Source organism: Electrona antarctica, assembly GCF_951216825.1.
Source record: "Electrona antarctica genome assembly, chromosome: 17".
NCBI lineage: Eukaryota > Metazoa > Chordata > Actinopteri > Myctophiformes > Myctophidae > Electrona > Electrona antarctica.
The window spans coordinates 22,853,051-22,871,258 of NC_136798.1; the positions used below are offsets into that span (position 1 = coordinate 22,853,051).

General features: G+C 43.5%; 1 protein-coding gene across 2 annotated transcripts; it reads left to right on the plus strand.

The window, feature by feature from the left end:
* Nucleotides 1-579: 579 nt before the first annotated feature.
* fntb (farnesyltransferase, CAAX box, subunit beta) lies at nucleotides 580-17,713 on the plus strand. Of its 2 annotated transcripts, none has more exons than XR_013792065.1 (12): nucleotides 580-899; nucleotides 1,708-1,772; nucleotides 5,369-5,441; nucleotides 6,607-6,698; nucleotides 10,241-10,387; nucleotides 11,313-11,396; nucleotides 12,396-12,482; nucleotides 12,595-12,724; nucleotides 14,007-14,142; nucleotides 14,485-14,592; nucleotides 14,995-15,109; nucleotides 17,208-17,347. XR_013792065.1 is itself a non-coding variant. In XM_079526117.1 (12 exons), exons 1-12 carry the CDS (start codon nucleotides 804-806, stop codon nucleotides 17,373-17,375), a joined length of 1,305 nt encoding a protein of 434 aa, XP_079382243.1. In that variant the 5' UTR covers nucleotides 580-803; the 3' UTR covers nucleotides 17,376-17,713. The 2 variants fall into 2 exon arrangements, 1 of the variants encoding a protein (XP_079382243.1); XM_079526117.1 differs by having other exon boundaries at nucleotides 14,485-14,596; nucleotides 17,208-17,713.
* The last annotated feature ends 495 nt before the right edge of the window (nucleotides 17,714-18,208 follow it).

Here is an 18,208-nt window from a genome sequence, read left to right on the forward strand (position 1 = left end):
CAAATGACTGTGAGTGCTCGTTCTTCTATACCCGGACAGTTTCCTTTGATCATCATCAGTGACGCTGCCAGTTGTCGGTGACGGCGGTGGATAACAAAGCAGAAGTGCTCCTCCAGCATCCACTGTCTCCAGTGGGCGCGGTGGAGAGATGCGCTCCTAGCAACACTGAGTGACACACAGCAATGGGAGGACAATATACTACCATTATTAATTACATGGATATTGCTGGAATGATATAGGAAAAGACTACTAGGCTACATGGGTTCATACACCAACAATGAATAGTCCCCAAAATAAAATAAGGCCAAATAGTAGTAGACTAGAAGGAGAATTGCGTGTGCGTGCGTGTGTGTGTGTGTGTGTGTGCGTGTGTGCGCGTGTGTGTGTGTGCATGCGCGCGCGCGTGTGTGTGTCACTGTGTGTAAGCGCTCGAACAATGCCATACCCAAACGTCCACGTGTTTGTGTGTGCGCTCGTGCGTGCGTGCGTCATATGGCAGGGAGCCCGGGGGTAATAAAGTTTGTTCCTTCGGCTTTGCCGTAGCAGGCGCGTACGCGTCCAAGTGAGTATAACGTGTTTGCGCGCGCGCAGTCTCCGCCCACCACAGGACAGTCAGCAGGAAGTAGGCGGCACGGCAGTAGCACTGTAGCAGGCTCTATGGTAGCAGCAGCAACAACATACATACCGCGGTGTCACCGGTGTGTCACAGAAATATAACTCTACAGCTCAGCCTCGCTACACACTCAAGGCAGAAACATAGCCGTCCCTCTGCGTCCAGCGACCACCGTGTCAGTCAGAGCGCCATGGACAGTCCGCCGCCTCTCCGCTGCTTCAGAGAATGTCACCCCGCGGAACTGCTCACCGACGACGGCGTGGAAACAGTGACTTCTGTGGAGCAGGTGCTTAGCCTAGCCAAGGGATGAAGGGATAGGCTTGTCTGACTAGTATGGATAAATGTAATAAGGATGTAATAAACGCATCACACAGAGCCTGAGGCTGGCACGGTTGTAAGAACAACTAGTGAATGGGCTAGTCGTTGTTCGAGCGTTAGCTTGCTAACTTTAACCCTAGCAAGCTAGAGCTTTGCCAGCATTTAACGAGATTAATGAGGAATTATCAATATTGGGCGCTGCGGTGCCCACGTAGCAGGTGTACATGTTAATTTAATGTGGAGGGGTGTTGTTAATGAATGCAACAAAGGACAAGAAAGACCCCTTTTGTTAGCTGTTGTTGCTAATATACCTCAGTATCTCTACGTACTCAAATAATGGCACCAGACCAGTTATATATAAATAATTGCATCCACACGGCTAGAGTGACAAAAGAACACTGGTCAAAAAGAAGACTAGTAGTAGCAGAAGTCCTGGGGGTGAGACTCGCTGTCTGAGTCAGGCTCAGGCAACATCTGTGGCATTGGAGGATGCTTGTTAATCATTTAGAGTAGATAGAGCTACAACTGTCATTTATTTTTCAGATTAACCGAATAATGAAGCATGATTGCTTGATTAACTTTTTATATATCAATGAATAGAGGCAAATCGATTACTTTCATTAACTGTTGCTTGCAGCTCTAAATTTAGGGATTAAAATCTAAAGCAAGGCTGATGTGGGAAATGCCCATGTGTGTTCTGCTCTTTTGCTACCACACACACAAACTGTTCACTGTGTCTTCACTTTCTCTTCCATGTCTGTACATTCATTGAATAGAGAAAAGTTGAAAGCACCATCGATGAAGTCATCAGTGTTTACAAGCAAATGCACAGTTTACCACAGTAAGTACTGCATTGTTGAATTGTTATATGAATGTTGTCCACCTTATGAACAAAAATATGTGCATGCATTTCCAGAGACAGGGATTGAAGGAGAGGACTGATAAAATTGTTGCATTGACCATATTAGGTATATTCATGCAGTGAACACCACCCTATCTTAACCTGGCTGGGTACTACAGTTAGTGAGCCAATATAACCACTTTCACTGCAATGAATAATGCTAGGCACAAAACGGTATAGTAACAGTTACAGAATAATGATTAATTTGATTCAATTTTGTTTTGGGATTATACAACACAATATGTTTTGAATCTAATCATTTTCTCAGTCAGTCTCTGAAAAGTTTAACTGCAGATGCTTTGCACGTGGCTCTTCTTCACATCCAAGTTTAGTATCGGAGCAAGTTTATGATGGACCACACCTTTTTGTGTTATTCTTTTAAGTGTTTTACTGCACCTCTGTGCTGTTTAAATTTTTGAATTTTGACTAATAAAGTACTGGGTATTCAATCAATCAATATGCTGCAGCTTCTGTAATTTAGCCTGGTATTCAATGGCGCAATAGCATTATTATATAGGCTGCTGGACTGCTTACATTTTGATCACTAAATCAACGAAAACATGTTATTTATTTCAATCTGACCTGTACATTCTGCAGCTCTGAATATCTGTACAAGTTTAGGTTAACTTCTAGTCTTCAGATATAAAGCGTTGTGAATGTCAATACAGTTCATAATCCTTCATCAAGGTAGAACTGTGTCAAAACAAATGTTTAAAAACAAGAGAAGTGCAAGTGCATTCTCTCAATTAAACTAATGGTAATAACTAGACAACTACAGCATAAATTAAATGGTTAACCAAAGGCAAAGTTATCTTGCTGCTGAACATGACAACGTTTGAACGGTGATTATAGGAAGAACAGTATTGTGTTTGTGTATTGTATGTTCCACTGGTCAATGGGAGCATGCTGTGCCTTCCTTTTTTTATGATCAGTACTTTATTTGGATTTTTTACAAATAAACAGAAAAAACAAACACAAACAAGCACAGAAACATAATATAAAACGAGGATAGACAAGATAAACAAATACAAATAAATCAAATTAAAAGTTTAAATTAGTTTACACGACCAAACATGCAGCATCATCAACCGTATCATATGTATACTAAGACAGTAAACAATCAAAAGGGCATTGCCTGACCATGGATCACATCAAGGACCTGCAACATGACTGAGGAACACGTTCCACTTCGAATCATATTTATCTAACTGATTATTCATCTTAAAAGATAACTTCTCCAAAGCAGCCCAATACCAAGCTGAGTGAACCATACATGTGCTGGAGGCAAATCCTCAGACTTCCATTCCTTAACAATGATTTTCCTGCCCACCATTAATGCTGTCAGCTGGGGGTGCGGGGAGGTGTTTTAATGGCGATGGATCACCCAGAATAAACAGCCGGTGTATAAGGAATATCATGCTGTGCCTTCCTGACCCTTAGAAAGCTAAGTTCATAGCCTATTGGAACTAATGTACACGTAATTTAACAAGCAAACTTGCTCTCTGTTCATTGTACAATACATGATTGCAACTAGCTCTTATATCCAGGGTGGCACATGGTCACAAATGGGACAGGCAGTCAGGCACGTCTGTCAAAGCAAACGTCACATCAAGCGATTGAGTGACGTGCTGTTTAAAGTGGAAAAGATATGATTTGATTCCCTGATGCAGCATATGCTGTGAATGAATATATGACAGCTGATGTAGATTGAGTGTAATGGCGTAAAATATTCAAAGATTGGAATTTGATTTGGCTTAAAATAGGTTGAATGAATGGACCCATGAATATATGACAGCTGATGTAGATGGAGTGAAATGGCATGAAACATGCAAAAGATTGGAATTTGATTAATCCCCCAGACACCTAGATTACTGATGTCTTTTTTGTTGTGCATTGCAATCTAACCCGGTCTGCCCTTTACCCAATATGGGTACCCATTGGCAAAACAAAGGAAAAACAGTGCCCTCTTTGACATTAGCCAACAGTCTGTCTCAAGAGACTAGCCTTGCCCATTACCAAACTCACTTACCACCTGTTTCCAGTGTCCCATGATTGTGTATATAGCTGTTGGCAGACTTGAGCGTCTAGGTGCGGCCGTTTTCCGCTCAGAGCCGGCGTCTCTTCCGGGTTTTTAGACAGCGGGTGGATGGAAATTAAGCTCCACCCACGCGGCTGAATGCAGCGACGGCCAGATTCCCGGAAACGCTTGCCCCCGCAGCAAATGGAAGAGCTTTCGAGCTTCATTTTCCATCCACCAGCTGTCAAAAACCTGGAAGAGACGCCGGCTCTGAGCGGAGAACCGCCACGCCTAGACGCTCAAGTCTGGCAACAGCTTATAACTTCCTCTTGCTGTTGCTGCTGTGACCAGTGTTGCCAGATTTTGCAAGAGAAACAAGTGGCCTGGTCTATGAAAATAAGCCCTAATGTTTTACTTTACATTGGCTATTTGAAAATAGCAGATCTACAAGCTCACAGCGACACATTGTGAGGTTGTACATCTGTTGTTTAAAAACATATTGAGAATAAATAGAAATATTTTGAGTATTTTTGAAACATTTTTACAACACAAATCTTGTATGGGGGTCCCTGGCACAAAATATTTTCAGATAATCTGGGGTTCCTTGACGTGAAATAATGTGGGAAACTGGGAACTGAACGGTTTGGTTCCACTGGTTGCTGAGCAAGCCCAAAACTACTGTACACTTTAGAAACAAGCCCAAATAAACAACTACACTTTAGAAACACGGCCAAATAAAAAACACAACCAGCAACCAATGTTTACAAGTGACTTTCAAAAAAACAAGCCAAAAATAAACAGACATGGCAACACTGCCTGTGACAACTGAATAGGAAGTGTGGAGGAAGTGAAGCACACAAAATGAAGCCCCAGTAAGCTCCTTGGGAAACGGGTGGATAAACTGAAGTAAAAGCTGGGCTGGTGACACGGATGAGGTGTCCTCCTGTCGTCTTTGTTTGTTTGGTTGTTGTTGCCACAGCGTGGTCCTGCTGCTATGAATCCTTTGGGGCAATGATCTGTGACTAGCCCAGCATAGTAGGTAGACACTAATTACAGGAGACTTGGCACACCGCAGATTGAAAAGGGCAAACAGCACATGTTAGGAGTAGGGGGAGTATCAGCTCTGCTGTGGGTGACTCATGGAGATCTGAACCTCCCTGCGCTTATACAAGCAGCAAGAACTAGCGCCTGCTGCATCTCCGAGCCCAAATGCACTCACAAATTGTCACACCACACACACCACAATGGAATGATAAACTCAAATATGATATACCTAATATATGTCTGATCCTTGGGCATGGGGAGATAAGCAGTCGTTTTGGGGGAGGGGAGGGTTGATCATTTTGAAAGAAACAGTTTAATTTGGTGCTATCTACAAGTTTATGAGTCAGTGTTCCATGGTGTTATTTCTGCACGCAAGGACTTCTAACAACTTCTCAGGATGAGTCCCATGATGTCTCATCCCATGCTGCCTGCTAGGCATCTTATAATAATAATAATACTGTTTTTATCTCCTTAGGCCAACTCTGTTGCGAGAACAACACTACCAATATCTCAAGAAGGGCTTACGTCATCTGTCAGACGCTTATGAGGTACAGAAGCACACTTCACGAGTTCACGTCAGGGTTAGCTCTGCGGTGTCCGGTCGGTGACATACCTACATCCCAATCCTTAAACCAGATTTGTACGTAGGTGTGCGCCAGTGTTGTGCACTGAATGTAGCAGATCTACAAGCTCACCACACACGTAGCATCGTGATGTGTTGTGAGCTTGTAGATTGGCTATGTTCGGCAGGAACACCATGCGTAGCGATGTTTATCAAGCCCTTTAAAATCCCAGCCAGTTTGCCTAAGATCTCACGCTACATTATGGCATACAGTTACATCAGACCTTTGGTGTTAGTAATTATTACTAATTTACTAATGATGGGCCTGTAAAACAGTACTGCTCACTGTCTGCTGGTAAGTGTGTGTCTGCTATACACTCCATTAAATGGACATTACATAGAATCTTCTTAGCACGTTACTGTGTTTCATATGTCCTAAGGGCAGTGTGAGTGCCTGACATTCCCTCTAGCCAGAAACGAGAGACAGGTTTGCGTGATATCATTACAGACCTACAATGAGTAATGACATACATACTGAGCTCTTGGTCATACTGTATGTATTTTAAATATCGTTGATGGTCGTTTGTGTTACGAAATGTAGTTATTTACAGTGCAGACTAGGGGTGCGATTCCCGTTATGAACGATTCAAAATCGATTCATTCATGGTGTTTGTGATATGAAATGTAAGCTTACCCTAATCACAGTAAACATCATGTCTTCAGTCATTTTCAAGTTACTGTAGTATAGTCACTTCAGTTGGCTGGAGTAGATTGTGATGAAATCCTATGTATTGAATCGAGAATCATTTTGAATAGAGAATCGTTTTGAATCTTAAAAACAAATGCTTTTGAATAAAAAAAAAGGTTTTTGGATTGAGAATCAAGTTGAATCGAATCGTGACCCCAAGAATCGGAATCGAATCGTGGGACACCCTAAGATTCACAGCCCTAGTGCAGACCCATTAATTTTCCTCCTGTAAGCTCAGCTTCTCCTCTGCCTCTGGCAGATGGTATGTGTTTTCGGTATCTGTTTTTTCCCCTATGTCAGTCCATCTTTCTTTCTGATTGAGTGATCTTAACGATGAAATGTAATTCATTCCATTTGTAATTGGTCATCTTTTGTGTGTGTGTGTGTGTGTGTGTGTGTGTAGTGTCTGGATGCTAGCAGACCGTGGTTGTGCTATTGGATCCTGCACAGTCTAGAACTGCTGGAGGAGCCCATCCCCACTGCTGTGGCCTCCGAGTGAGTCATTCTCTCTCTCTCTCTCTCTCTCTCTCTGAAAAATGTAACATGTTAATAATATGGTGCCTACACAACGCCTCTGCAGTACTTTCATGCTAACAACTTAAAATTACTGCCACAGATTGTCACAGATAGTCCTGCACGTGTGTGTGTGTGTGTGTGTGTGTGTGTGTGTGTGTGTGTGTGTGTGTGTGTGTGTGTGTGTGTGTGTGTGTGTGTGTGTGTGTGTGTGTGTGTGTGTGTGTGTGTGTGTGTGTGTGTGTGTGTGTGTGTGTGTGAACTCGGCACAAAAAGTTCGGAAAGTGGTATTATATTTTATATCATTGTAATCGTTGATTAGTCACCTTTACAACGAGGTACAGCTTGTAAGAACCAGGTGTTTGTGGAATGAGCAACACTGCTAAACGAGTGGGTTGCACCGTGTGGGTGTACCATAGAGTATATATATAATAGAGACTGAACTGGCGCGAAGCTCCGCCCCCCCAGCTATTCATGTCAGTGGAAGTTGCTCAGTGGCGTTTTGAAGCACCCGGAAGACTGCCGGAAGTACCGTCTGAGAACGTCTACTTCCGCATTTGACCACCAAATTTTGGTGGTCAAATGCGGAAGTGCAACCGAGCGCTCAATGTTAAAGCCCAGCTGCACGGGGTTTCCCGGTCATGAATCCACGGGTTCGCCTGTAGTCCCTCCTCCTACCACTAGGGAGGAGAGCTTCAACGTTGGAAAGCCTGCCTGCCCCCTTGGGGTGTACCCACAAATTGTTGCTTTGAGTCGCTTAGTGGATTGAATCAGTTGAGAAACAAAATAAAGCAATTTAGTCCTCAATGGCTTCTTCTAGAAGATAGATCAGCAGATTAATGGAAAATAAGAAAGCACATCATAATTGAAACCAAATTACTAGGCATGTAATGATTCACTCAACTCACGATACGATTCGTATCACGATACGATTTTTCACGATATTTTAAACAAAAAATATTTTTTTATCCCTCCCGAGCTTTTTTGTTTAGAACTACACTGCTGCAAAATAAATAGCATTACTTTTGACAGTGCAGAAAAATTATTGCCTTCCTTGATGTATTCCCCTGAAATAAAGGTTTCAATCAACAAAAAGAAATGCCAAAACGCGACTATGCGCGTTTTTCATCGCTAGAAATGCCAAAACGCGACGATGCGCGTTTTTCATCGCTAGAAATGCCAAAACGCGACGATGCACGTTTTTCATCGCTAGAAATGCCAAAACGCGACGATGCACGTTTTTCATCGCTAGAAATGCCAAAACGCGACGATGCGCGTTTTTCATCGCTAGAAATGCCAAAACGCGACGATGCGTGTTTTTCATCGCTAGAAATGCCAAAACGCGACGATGCGCGTTTTTCATCGCTAGAAATGCCAAAACGCGACGATGCGTGTTTTTCATCGCTAGAAATGCCAAAACGCGACGGTGCGCGTTTTTCATCGCTAGAAATGCCAAAACGCGACGATGCGCGTTTTTCAAAGCTAGAAATGCCAAAACGCGACGAAGCGCGTTTTTCATCGCTAGAAATGCCAAAACGCGACGATGCACGTTTTTCATCGCTAGAAATGCCAAAACGCGACGAAGCGCGTTTTTCATCGCTAGAAATGCCAAAACGCGACGATGCGCGTTTTTCATCGCTAGAAATGCCAAAACGCGACGAAGCACGTTTTTCATCGCTAGAAATGCCAAAACGCGGCGATGCACATTTTTCATCGCTAGAAATGCCAAAACGCGACGATGCCCGTTTTTCATCGCTAGAAATGCCAAAACGCGTCGATGCACGTTTTTCATCGCTAGAAATGCCAAAACGCCACGATGCGCGTTTTTCATTGCTAGAAAGAGGATCAACGACCATCACCTGGGCACAGACACAGCTCCCCTCTACAGAACTCTACTACTGAAAGTGACTGCATGGAGTCTGTCTCATTTCTGTAAAATTACTTAATTTCTGTGCAACAACTGTAAACATGCCTTCTTGTTTAGAACCTAGCTCGAGTTAACATGTAAAAAAAGCGTTCTTTGATGGCATCTTAGGATAGATGTAGATCTATTTGACAGTGCATAATAATTGCCTTCCTTGATGTATTAATGAGCATCAACGACCATCACCTGACCTGGGCACAGTCACACACAGCTCCCCTCTACAGTGCTCTACTACTGAAAGTGACTCATTTCTCTCCAAAAGCACTTGAATATGATGCAATATGATTAAAGCGCACATTTCATATCGCACCATATTTCACTAGCCCCCCTAAAAAAAATTATGATTAATAAATAAATTTGAAAATCGTTTATTTTATTTTATTAAATCGATTCATATCGTCGGGATTAATATCGATATACGATATATCGTTACATGCCTACAAATTACATAGAAACACATGACTCTCTCGCTGTACACACATGACACAAACACACGCACGTAAAAGCCCATATGCTTTTACTCACTCCTGACAGTATTTGAAAGCAGCCATGATTCTAGGTGCAAATGTCTTTTCTAGTTTTATTTAATCAAATCTGGTCAAAACATAAGCACGTCAAAAGGCACTATTGCCACCATAATGTCACCCATCTGTTTGAACGGCAGCCTCTAGAAAGTACAGCAGCAAGCAGAGAAGGGAGCACAGCCATGCCAGGTTGCCCAACCCACTGGCTTCTGCTCTTTCAGTAACCGTGAAGCATGCCAACCCACCGGTTGGCACTACCCTGTGCCAAGGTTAGGCCCTTGCACTCGGATGAACTGCACACAGAGGCTCTGTTCGAATTGTCACCGAAACCCCCCACCGCCAGTCATTTCACCTCCTCCCACTGTGCATTGACTTGAAGCCCGTCACTGGATCAGTATTGGCGAGGCATGTCAATGTTAACACTGCACTGGGGTTTAAATGATCATTGTACTTTAAAGTAGGGCAGCAGACTGGTGCATGGAGACCAGGGCCACGTTGACAGGAAACTGTGGTTCAGATGGTCTCTGTTCGCTGCCACGTCAGCTAGAGAGGCGCCAGCCCTCTGGATGTCGGTGAGCTTCTGTCGCCTTGGCCCGCGCTTCACCGCCTCGCTGTCTTCTGTTGCCCTCCTCTTCACTGAAACGGACAGACATGCAGCTCTGACCTCCGATTTGCAAGTGAATGTTTTTGAGATAATGACTAGCAGAATTGCCTCTGAAAGAAAGAGAACAAAGGGAACAAAGTAACAAACATAAATTCAGTTTCAAAATAATCTCTCTCCTAAGCACAATAAAATATTTAACTGGATCTTTGCAGAGGTTTGCTGAGCATGCTTGTTCTTGTTCAACAACTCGTCTCATTACTCTCATTCAGTCGCACATTAACCCCCAGGAGATTTCCAACATCACTACAGTATGTGTTCTATTGTTCTAGCTCAACGGTCTCTCAGTGTAAAGTCAGTAAGTCACTGAATGAGGGTGGCTATCGTCGCTATCGGGGGATACTACACAACATGTGTGTATTTGTCTCTCTCTAACCATGTTGTGGTCTATGTCTTTGGTTGTGTCTCTCTCTAGCGTGTGCCAGTTCCTGGCACGCTGCCAGAGCCCGGCGGGGGGGTTTGCCGGGGGACCGGGTCAGTACGCCCACCTGGCTCCCACCTACGCCGCTGTTAACGCCCTCTGCATTATCGGCACAGAGGAGTCCTACAATGTCATCAACAGGTACTGTACAACACCATCTGCATTTTACTGACTCCGCCACACGTCGACGACCAGGGCAGGAATTTCACGGCAGCCACGATGGCGATGGCTCTCGTTGCCCTTCTGTTTGGCCGTGTGCCCCTCGAAGAAATGCCCCACACAGAGGCCTTGATCCCTGCCTGCACTGCCCTACTTGATTTCACCGTTAACTCCTCAGCACTGTCTGTGGTTGAGGATGAGATTCTAAATTCTTATTGGACAATATCAAGTGAAGCGTTGATGGAAAGCCGGAATTGAACTTACCTTTATTATTCATATTACATTATTGGCTCATTCGTTGTTAGATCTTATTACTAAATTATTCACTTAATTATTCAGTGCTTGTCTTATTCTAGTTTTAAGCATAAAATAAGACATAATAGCAATGGTGGTTTTCACTGTCAAAATATGATACTATCACATTAGTAGAGTGTGAGACACAGTTTTTGCATCATAGATTACATCTAAGATGGTGGGTTGCATGACAAGATGTTCTGGACTCCCGGCGGTTGTACATGGGATATTGATTTCTTTAGTGTGAGCCAGGATATACACTCATATCTTATTGATCTGTTTTTTTCAGTATGAGCCAGGTGTAAATGGAAGCAGGTGGGGTTGTGTTTTCCTACAGGGGATTTTACTGTGTATTTTGATGCTGATTCACCCTTCCACCGCCATCTGTCTGTATCATCTCTCTTCGTTCCCCGCTTCCGCACCTCTCCTCTGTTCCTCGCTCCTTCTTCCTCTATTCCACCCACCTTCCTTCCCCACTTCGTCCCCAACCTTCCCTCCTTTTCTTATCTTTCTACCCACTGTGTTTTTTCCTGTTTGACACCCCGCTCAACCTGTTTGACGTGGTCATCTCCCCTCTTCTCCTTACTCTACATTTGATGTGTTCCGTCTCCAGGGAGAGGCTGCTAGACTTCCTGTGGTCAGTGAAGCAGCCAGATGGTTCCTTTGTGATGCACATAGGAGGGGAGGTGGATGTCAGGTGAGGGCCATCGTCATGGTTTCACTGGGAGATAACACTACCACCCTCCACACCTTTCTTCTCAATTCTCTCTCTCTCTCTCTACTCCTGGAATAGAAGAGATACACCAGATGTCTCTCTGAGATGAGATTGAAATCATATTGCAGATATGCAGAATTGCAGATAGGACATGAATCAGTTTCACCCTCAAAGAAATGTTTCTTTCCCATGTCCGTATATATACGTACCCTGACGCTAGGGGGCATCATATCCCAGGTCCGTATCTACAGTATACGTACCCCAACATTTACTCCCGTCCGTCTATATAATGGTTGAGTCCCACTGCAGCGTTTAACATTGGTCTGGTTCCTATGGCAACACCCCACCGTTCCAGCTATGGGATTGAAAATATAATCACGGTGTAAAGCAGTTGAAAGGAGGATTTTCAAACTCCATAAGTCGGACTCCAGGAGAGCTGTCATTGGTGGATCTTCTGCCATCCAAATTTCGGATTTAATTTGTGCCTTTGTACCGCGACGCTCCCGCCATGTAAAAGCTTCTGGCGAAAGGTAAACAGTGTGTGCTTGTTCCAATGATGCGAGTGTGTGTGGGGGGGCGGGGATGTCTTAGTGAACGCGTATGGAGGCACCTGGAACTGGGGTCTATGCTAACAGTTAGCCGCAATAAATGAGTTAAATGTTTTCACTGAAAGTATCTTCAATTACCCATCATTATCTTAATTAAAATCGCCAGTGTCCCACTGGGACAGCACTTGTTGGCCACCGATGCACAGTACGTAGACAGGAGCATCCCAGAAATTTGCAGGCATTGGCATGCCACTTGCCTCTCTATGCCTACATACATGCATTACTAAGTTATTAGCTCTTGTAATGTCCGTCTGTTGGACATTAGAGATTGACATGGCCAAACACTACCTACAGGCTAACTAAATATTTGTAAAGAAGTGGTACTGAATGACCAATGGCCATCATTTATGTCTGGGTTTACTTGTTTCCACAGGAGCGCCTATTGTGCGGCATCTGTGGCATCACTTACCAACATTCTCTCGCCCAAACTCTTTGAAGACACACCGAGTTGGATCGTCAGGTACACAACACTAACGACGCCATCGTGACTCTGTCCCATTCCACAGTCAACCCGAATACTACTGTCAAATAAATACAAGTGACTTGGTTCTCATTTGACTCTGTGTGACTAGGTGTCAGAACTGGGAGGGTGGTCTTGGAGGAGTACCAGGCTTAGAAGCCCACGGAGGCTACACCTTCTGTGGTACAGCTGCCATGGTCATCCTGGGCAAGGAGCACATGCTGGATCTCAAATCCCTGCTGGTGAGGGTCCTCGTGTGGTTTCAAAATAATAAGAAAAACACGTCTCAGCACTTGTGAGCTTGTAGATCGGCTATTTTCAGCAAAGAGATTTGGTGTATAGAGGGAAAAGAGCACACAAATAGTTGCAATACTAAGTGGATAATGAAAGGAAGACTAATTTGTTGGGTTGATGGGAAACACTCACACAGAGATGCTATCCCTATCAGAGAAGAAAGCTTGTACTGAAGTAGATATATGACATTTTGGAATTTATTTGATTAAAGGGGAATGGTGTGCGTTCATTTAGCTGTGTATCTGGTGTTCAGCACAGCATGTTCACTAGAGACTGCTAAAGTTAAACTTGTCATGACGTACCATTTTAGAATCCTGGCTACTGGCATGACTTCCATTACATTTTGACCTGATCAAAAATAAACAACCAACACCCACAGGTAGTCTTCAAACAACAGCTTGCGCAAAGAAAGTCACATCAATGACAAATATATGCCACAGAGGAACTGCAGAAGCTGCTAATACATCTTTGCTGCAGTGAAAGGGTAGCAATATAATGCAATTGACCAGTCTTGCAGTCAGTAGTCGAAATGTACAGTACCTGGTCACATCACCCAAGAACTGCCCTAAGCTCAACAGTCCACATGCATGAAGATTTACTGAGGAACTCTGGTCAAATTACATACCTTTATGCACTCCGATATGACTAACAAAAATACACTAGAATCCAGTAAAGTGCATGAGGCAGGTGACTGTACTGACACACTGAACTTGAGCCTGCCCTGCACTGATGGTGTCGCCAGTAAATCTACATGCGCATGCAATTGCTTTTGTGATCACTGGGGGTATTTCAGACACTGCGATTTTTCTCTGCAACGCTCTAATATGTAACCCTCTGGCATTTAGCTTTAAAATACAAAATGACTATCCTTTTTCTGTGTGGTGCCATATGAGACTAAAGTGTAAGTTATGCTCCGTCATTCTATGGTGTTGTGCCGAAAGTAGCAGATCTAGAGGCTCAGAATGTGACTCATCCATGACGCGTCCTGAGCTTGTAGGATTACGTTATTGGACAGGTGTGATATCAGTAGCTGTCTAATATACCCATGCACAAATAGGCAGCGATATGTTAAGTGTATAACGACATCATTACGATTCTGTCGAATGCCAACGACAGGCCTGCATCCAAAATCAGTCACCATCCCTCCATGGCAGCATGGAGGGATGGTGACTGTGATTTAGCATAGTACTCTCATTAAATGGTATTTGTGTGACTGCCCTGTCTCCTCAGGGGTGGGTGGTCAGTAGACAGATGCGCTTTGAGGGAGGCTTCCAGGGCCGTTGTAACAAACTGGTGGATGGCTGTTATTCCTTCTGGCAGGCTGGACTCCTGCCTCTGCTCCACAGAGCCTTCTTCAAAGAAAAAGGTACTCTAGGGTTGTGGTACTTCTATGTTGACTAAAACATAACTCACTGATGTTGCAAGAACTTCCATTAAGTAGTACAACATTAATACAGTCAGTCCACACCAGCCATGAATCTGAATCTGTTTTGTCTGTGTTCATGTATGTGCTAAAAGTTTGATCCTGAGCCCTGTTTCGCCACAGTGAGAGTGACTGTCTTTTATATAGAATCGGACAAATCACGTTAATTTGTTATATGAAAAAAATAAAAATCTATAGATGAAGTAATCTATCTAAGATAAGAATGGATGCGTAGTTGCAGCCCTATATCACAGGTCAATGCTTTATGGAACTGTCCCTCTGCAGGCGGGTCTGATCTGAGCCGAGAGAAATGGATGTTTGAGCAGCAGGCTTTGCAGGAGTACATCCTCCTGTGCTGTCAGAACCCAGCGGGAGGCCTTCTGGATAAACCTGGCAAGTCAGTACCACGCCATCTGGACACACTATAGACTAGAGCTGGCCGATAGGACTTCAAATCAGTATTAAGATTAGTATCAAATGTTTGCCTTGATTACGACTAATGAAAAAAATTAATACATTCAAATTAATTGCAAAATTGCAGATCTACAATCTCACATGCAATGCATTGTGAGCTTGTAGATCGGCTAATGTATGCCACCATAGAAAAACAAAGGTTAAGTGGTTAATCTTGCTTCTCGATTATACAGTTATAGATTCTAAATATCATATATAGACACATGGAAGGCACCAACACGTACTTTTTTCACTCTGGCTGTCAGCAACTCAGACAATCAGTAGTGATTGTGTAAATGGTCTCTCTTAAAAGTGTTTTGCGCTTTGTCTTCCTCTGTCCAGGTCCAGGGATTTTTATCACACCTGTTATTGCCTGAGTGGCCTCTCTGTAGCGCAACACTTTGGGAACATGGACCTCCACCATGAGATGATCCTTGGCAAAGAGGAGAACAGACTGGTGAGGTTCCAGCAGGGATTGGGTTGGAGGGATGGATTGACATATAGGGATGGTCGATCGAGTTTCAAGATAAGAGGCCTTGGTTTCAGTCCGACTTGGCGCAGCACTGTGTCTAAAGATTCAGTAGTTATCCACTCATGATCTCTTTCACAAACATATGCATTAGTTTTTTTATCGCTTGTGCACCTTTAGTGATGGAATACCTCAAAATGTTATACATGATTAATATCTGCTGTCAATAGTTAGGCTTATGTAGTGCAAATGTGCTGAAAGGTCTTGATTCTAATAAAACAAGTAAGACGCGCAAACGCAGCTCGTAAATTGCAATAACAATTAGAATAAATTACGTACTTTTTAAGGTTTTTTCAAGTTATTTTTTTAGTGTGTGTATGTGTGCGTGCGTGTTTCCTTTTTAGTTAAGTTTTTTGTGTGCGTTTTTCCTTTTTAAGTTTTTTTTTTAAGTTAAGTTTTGTGTGCGTGCGTGCGTGCGTGTGTGTGCGCGTGCGTGCATGTGTGTGTGTGTGTGTTTTTGTGTGTGATACAGCTGCGCCCTCTGGTGGTGGGCGGGTGGTGTTACAGCGTGACACACACACACAGACACACAGACACACAGACGTGATCTGCTGGGTCTCATAGTAAATGCTCACTGCGTTCGCAATAACTAAAACTGCACTCTGAGTGCCTACTTGCGTGTTGCACACTAGTAGGCCATTTATGAATGGCCTACTAGTGCACAAGCAGAGCGCGCAATTACTGTCGACCGCTACGAACTTTCAAATCTCAGCCTCTCTGTAAAACTAAGAATTAAGTACTAAAGTCGGGTTATAACTGGCCGTCAATGGTGACGTAATTACGATATGTTTAAATATTGGTTAGCTGACAGGTAACTTATGTATGTATATGTAAGTTGAAAAGTAGTATTGTGGTCACTTGGGTTGTTTTATGCGTATGCCGTGGTGTATATATACTGATTGAGTGTGACGTAATGAAGATATGTATCAATGACGGGATATAACCGGCTTTCGATGGTGACGTAATAAAGGTAGGTTTCAGATTACATACATAGAGGCATTACCTTTAATCCACCCGACACTGAAACATATCTTCATTACATGTACCACGGCATACGCATCAAAGCACCGGATAAACCACCTTACTTGCGCGCTCTGCTTGCACAAGTAATTGGGGATGCATGATATAATCAGTAGCATAATCGGAATCGGCCATAAAAATGCTGTATCGGTCTCAAAATAATCTAGAACAAAAGCCAAATCAAATATGATGTAAAATCTTAAGTAAAAATTCATTCAGTTGTGAAAAAAGCCACTTGGAAAAGAGTATAGGCTATTTCTTGATTGTTTGAATACTTTATTTACGGGCTTTGGGCCACGCCCTGTGGCCTAGGCTTGTTTCCATTGTGCTCCTCTGTATAATATCGGTCAGAATTTAATAATCATGGCACCCCTAAAAATAATTAACTAGAAATGCACTGTCGAGCTGCCAGCTTGTGTGCCTACTACCCAGACAGAGCTCTATAGAGCAGCAGTCGTATCCAGACAGCAGCAGAGAGCTTTAGCTTTACCAGTAGGCCATACATGGCCTACTTGTGTGCAAGGTGCAAGTTGGCATCTCAGTGAATTTCAGGCCAGCCCCTGATGGAGGGGAAAGGAACTGGTCGGAATAATGTGTTCCTTCCACGCGCTACGTCTGGCAGAGGAAACTCTCCCCTGTCAGGTGAAAAGAAGACACTTGTAACCCTCATGCATAGAAGGAAGCATGAGGTCAGTCCGCTGCCCTCCCCAGGTTGGCAGAGGAAGTGTAGCCATAAGGAGTAAAAAAATAGTGCATTTCTAGTCGATAATAGTATGGCATCCCAATTGTGGGCATGTCACAATAGGTGAACTTTGAGAAAAAGAAACGGATCAACACAATGCATGACATTGACATGTGAGCTTGTACCGTAGAACTGCTGAGGAAAAACGGAAACTAGGTACTGTAGACCCCTTGGGGTCATTGAAGTGTATATAGGTCTTAAGTGGTTTAAACACAGCAAACTGGTAAATGAGTGTCTCTTTTCTACCTTGGTTCCTGATGTAAGGCCCCATCCCATCCGGTCTACAACATCTGCCCGGAAAAGGTGGCGCAGGCCCTGCAGCACTTTCACCAGTTGCCTGTCCCTGTCAAGGACCAGAGACGAGGAGCCTCGAACACTCACAAACCATCAGAGACTGAAGCTGCCTGTGGCTCTGCAGAAGGACAGTCCTAGGGACCAGTGGATGTGTCACTGACCATGCCGTTAGCCAGCTAGCTCTGGGAAGTGCACCTGAAGCCACCTACAGCGGTCAGGCCTAGGTGTAGACAAGCCTCCAGTAAATGTTCAGATGGCGCTCAACAGACTAAGAGGGTCAGGATTGTAGGGTGGTGGTGGGCGGTCTGAATAAAGGAGTAGAATCGTGTGGGAAGCTCTGTTTGACTGCATTTGTTTGTAAAGCCATAAAGGTTTCCTCAAGGGCCTCTTTTGTAAGGTCGTTAAGTAAAATGTACAGTAACTGTAAAGAGTTTCAGTCCAACAATGGTAGTAATAAACTATGTGCTTTTTCAGAATGGTGTGAGACGGTAAATTATCAAATGGCATGAATAATCACAAGTGAGGGGCGCTCTTATTGCTCAGACACGACGTAAATTCTCCATTCATTTTCAATGGGAATTGAATGTTTGTGTAAGACGAACACTACACTAATAGCTGAATATAGGAGGGGATAGCAAAGCCAACTTAGGTGTGTATTGTTGAGCGCTGTAGCTCATCTTTCATTTGAAGGTGAAATTGTATGCAGTCAGTCTTGTGAATCCTATGAATGGTTCATAATTGAACTTGACCTCAAACACATGTGTCAGATGGTTAGTAAGAGGTCTGTTTAGTTTCACAGCCCTGCATTGTGATTCGATTATAGTATTGAATCATTGTATCGCTGCATATACACATTAAAGGTTGTTGAGCGCACGTCAAGATTGAACTAAATGGATTAGAGCGACAGGAAGGCCAGTCATTTAAGGGATATTTCATCGTCTACTCAGGCTTTTGTAAACACGAGACAATTT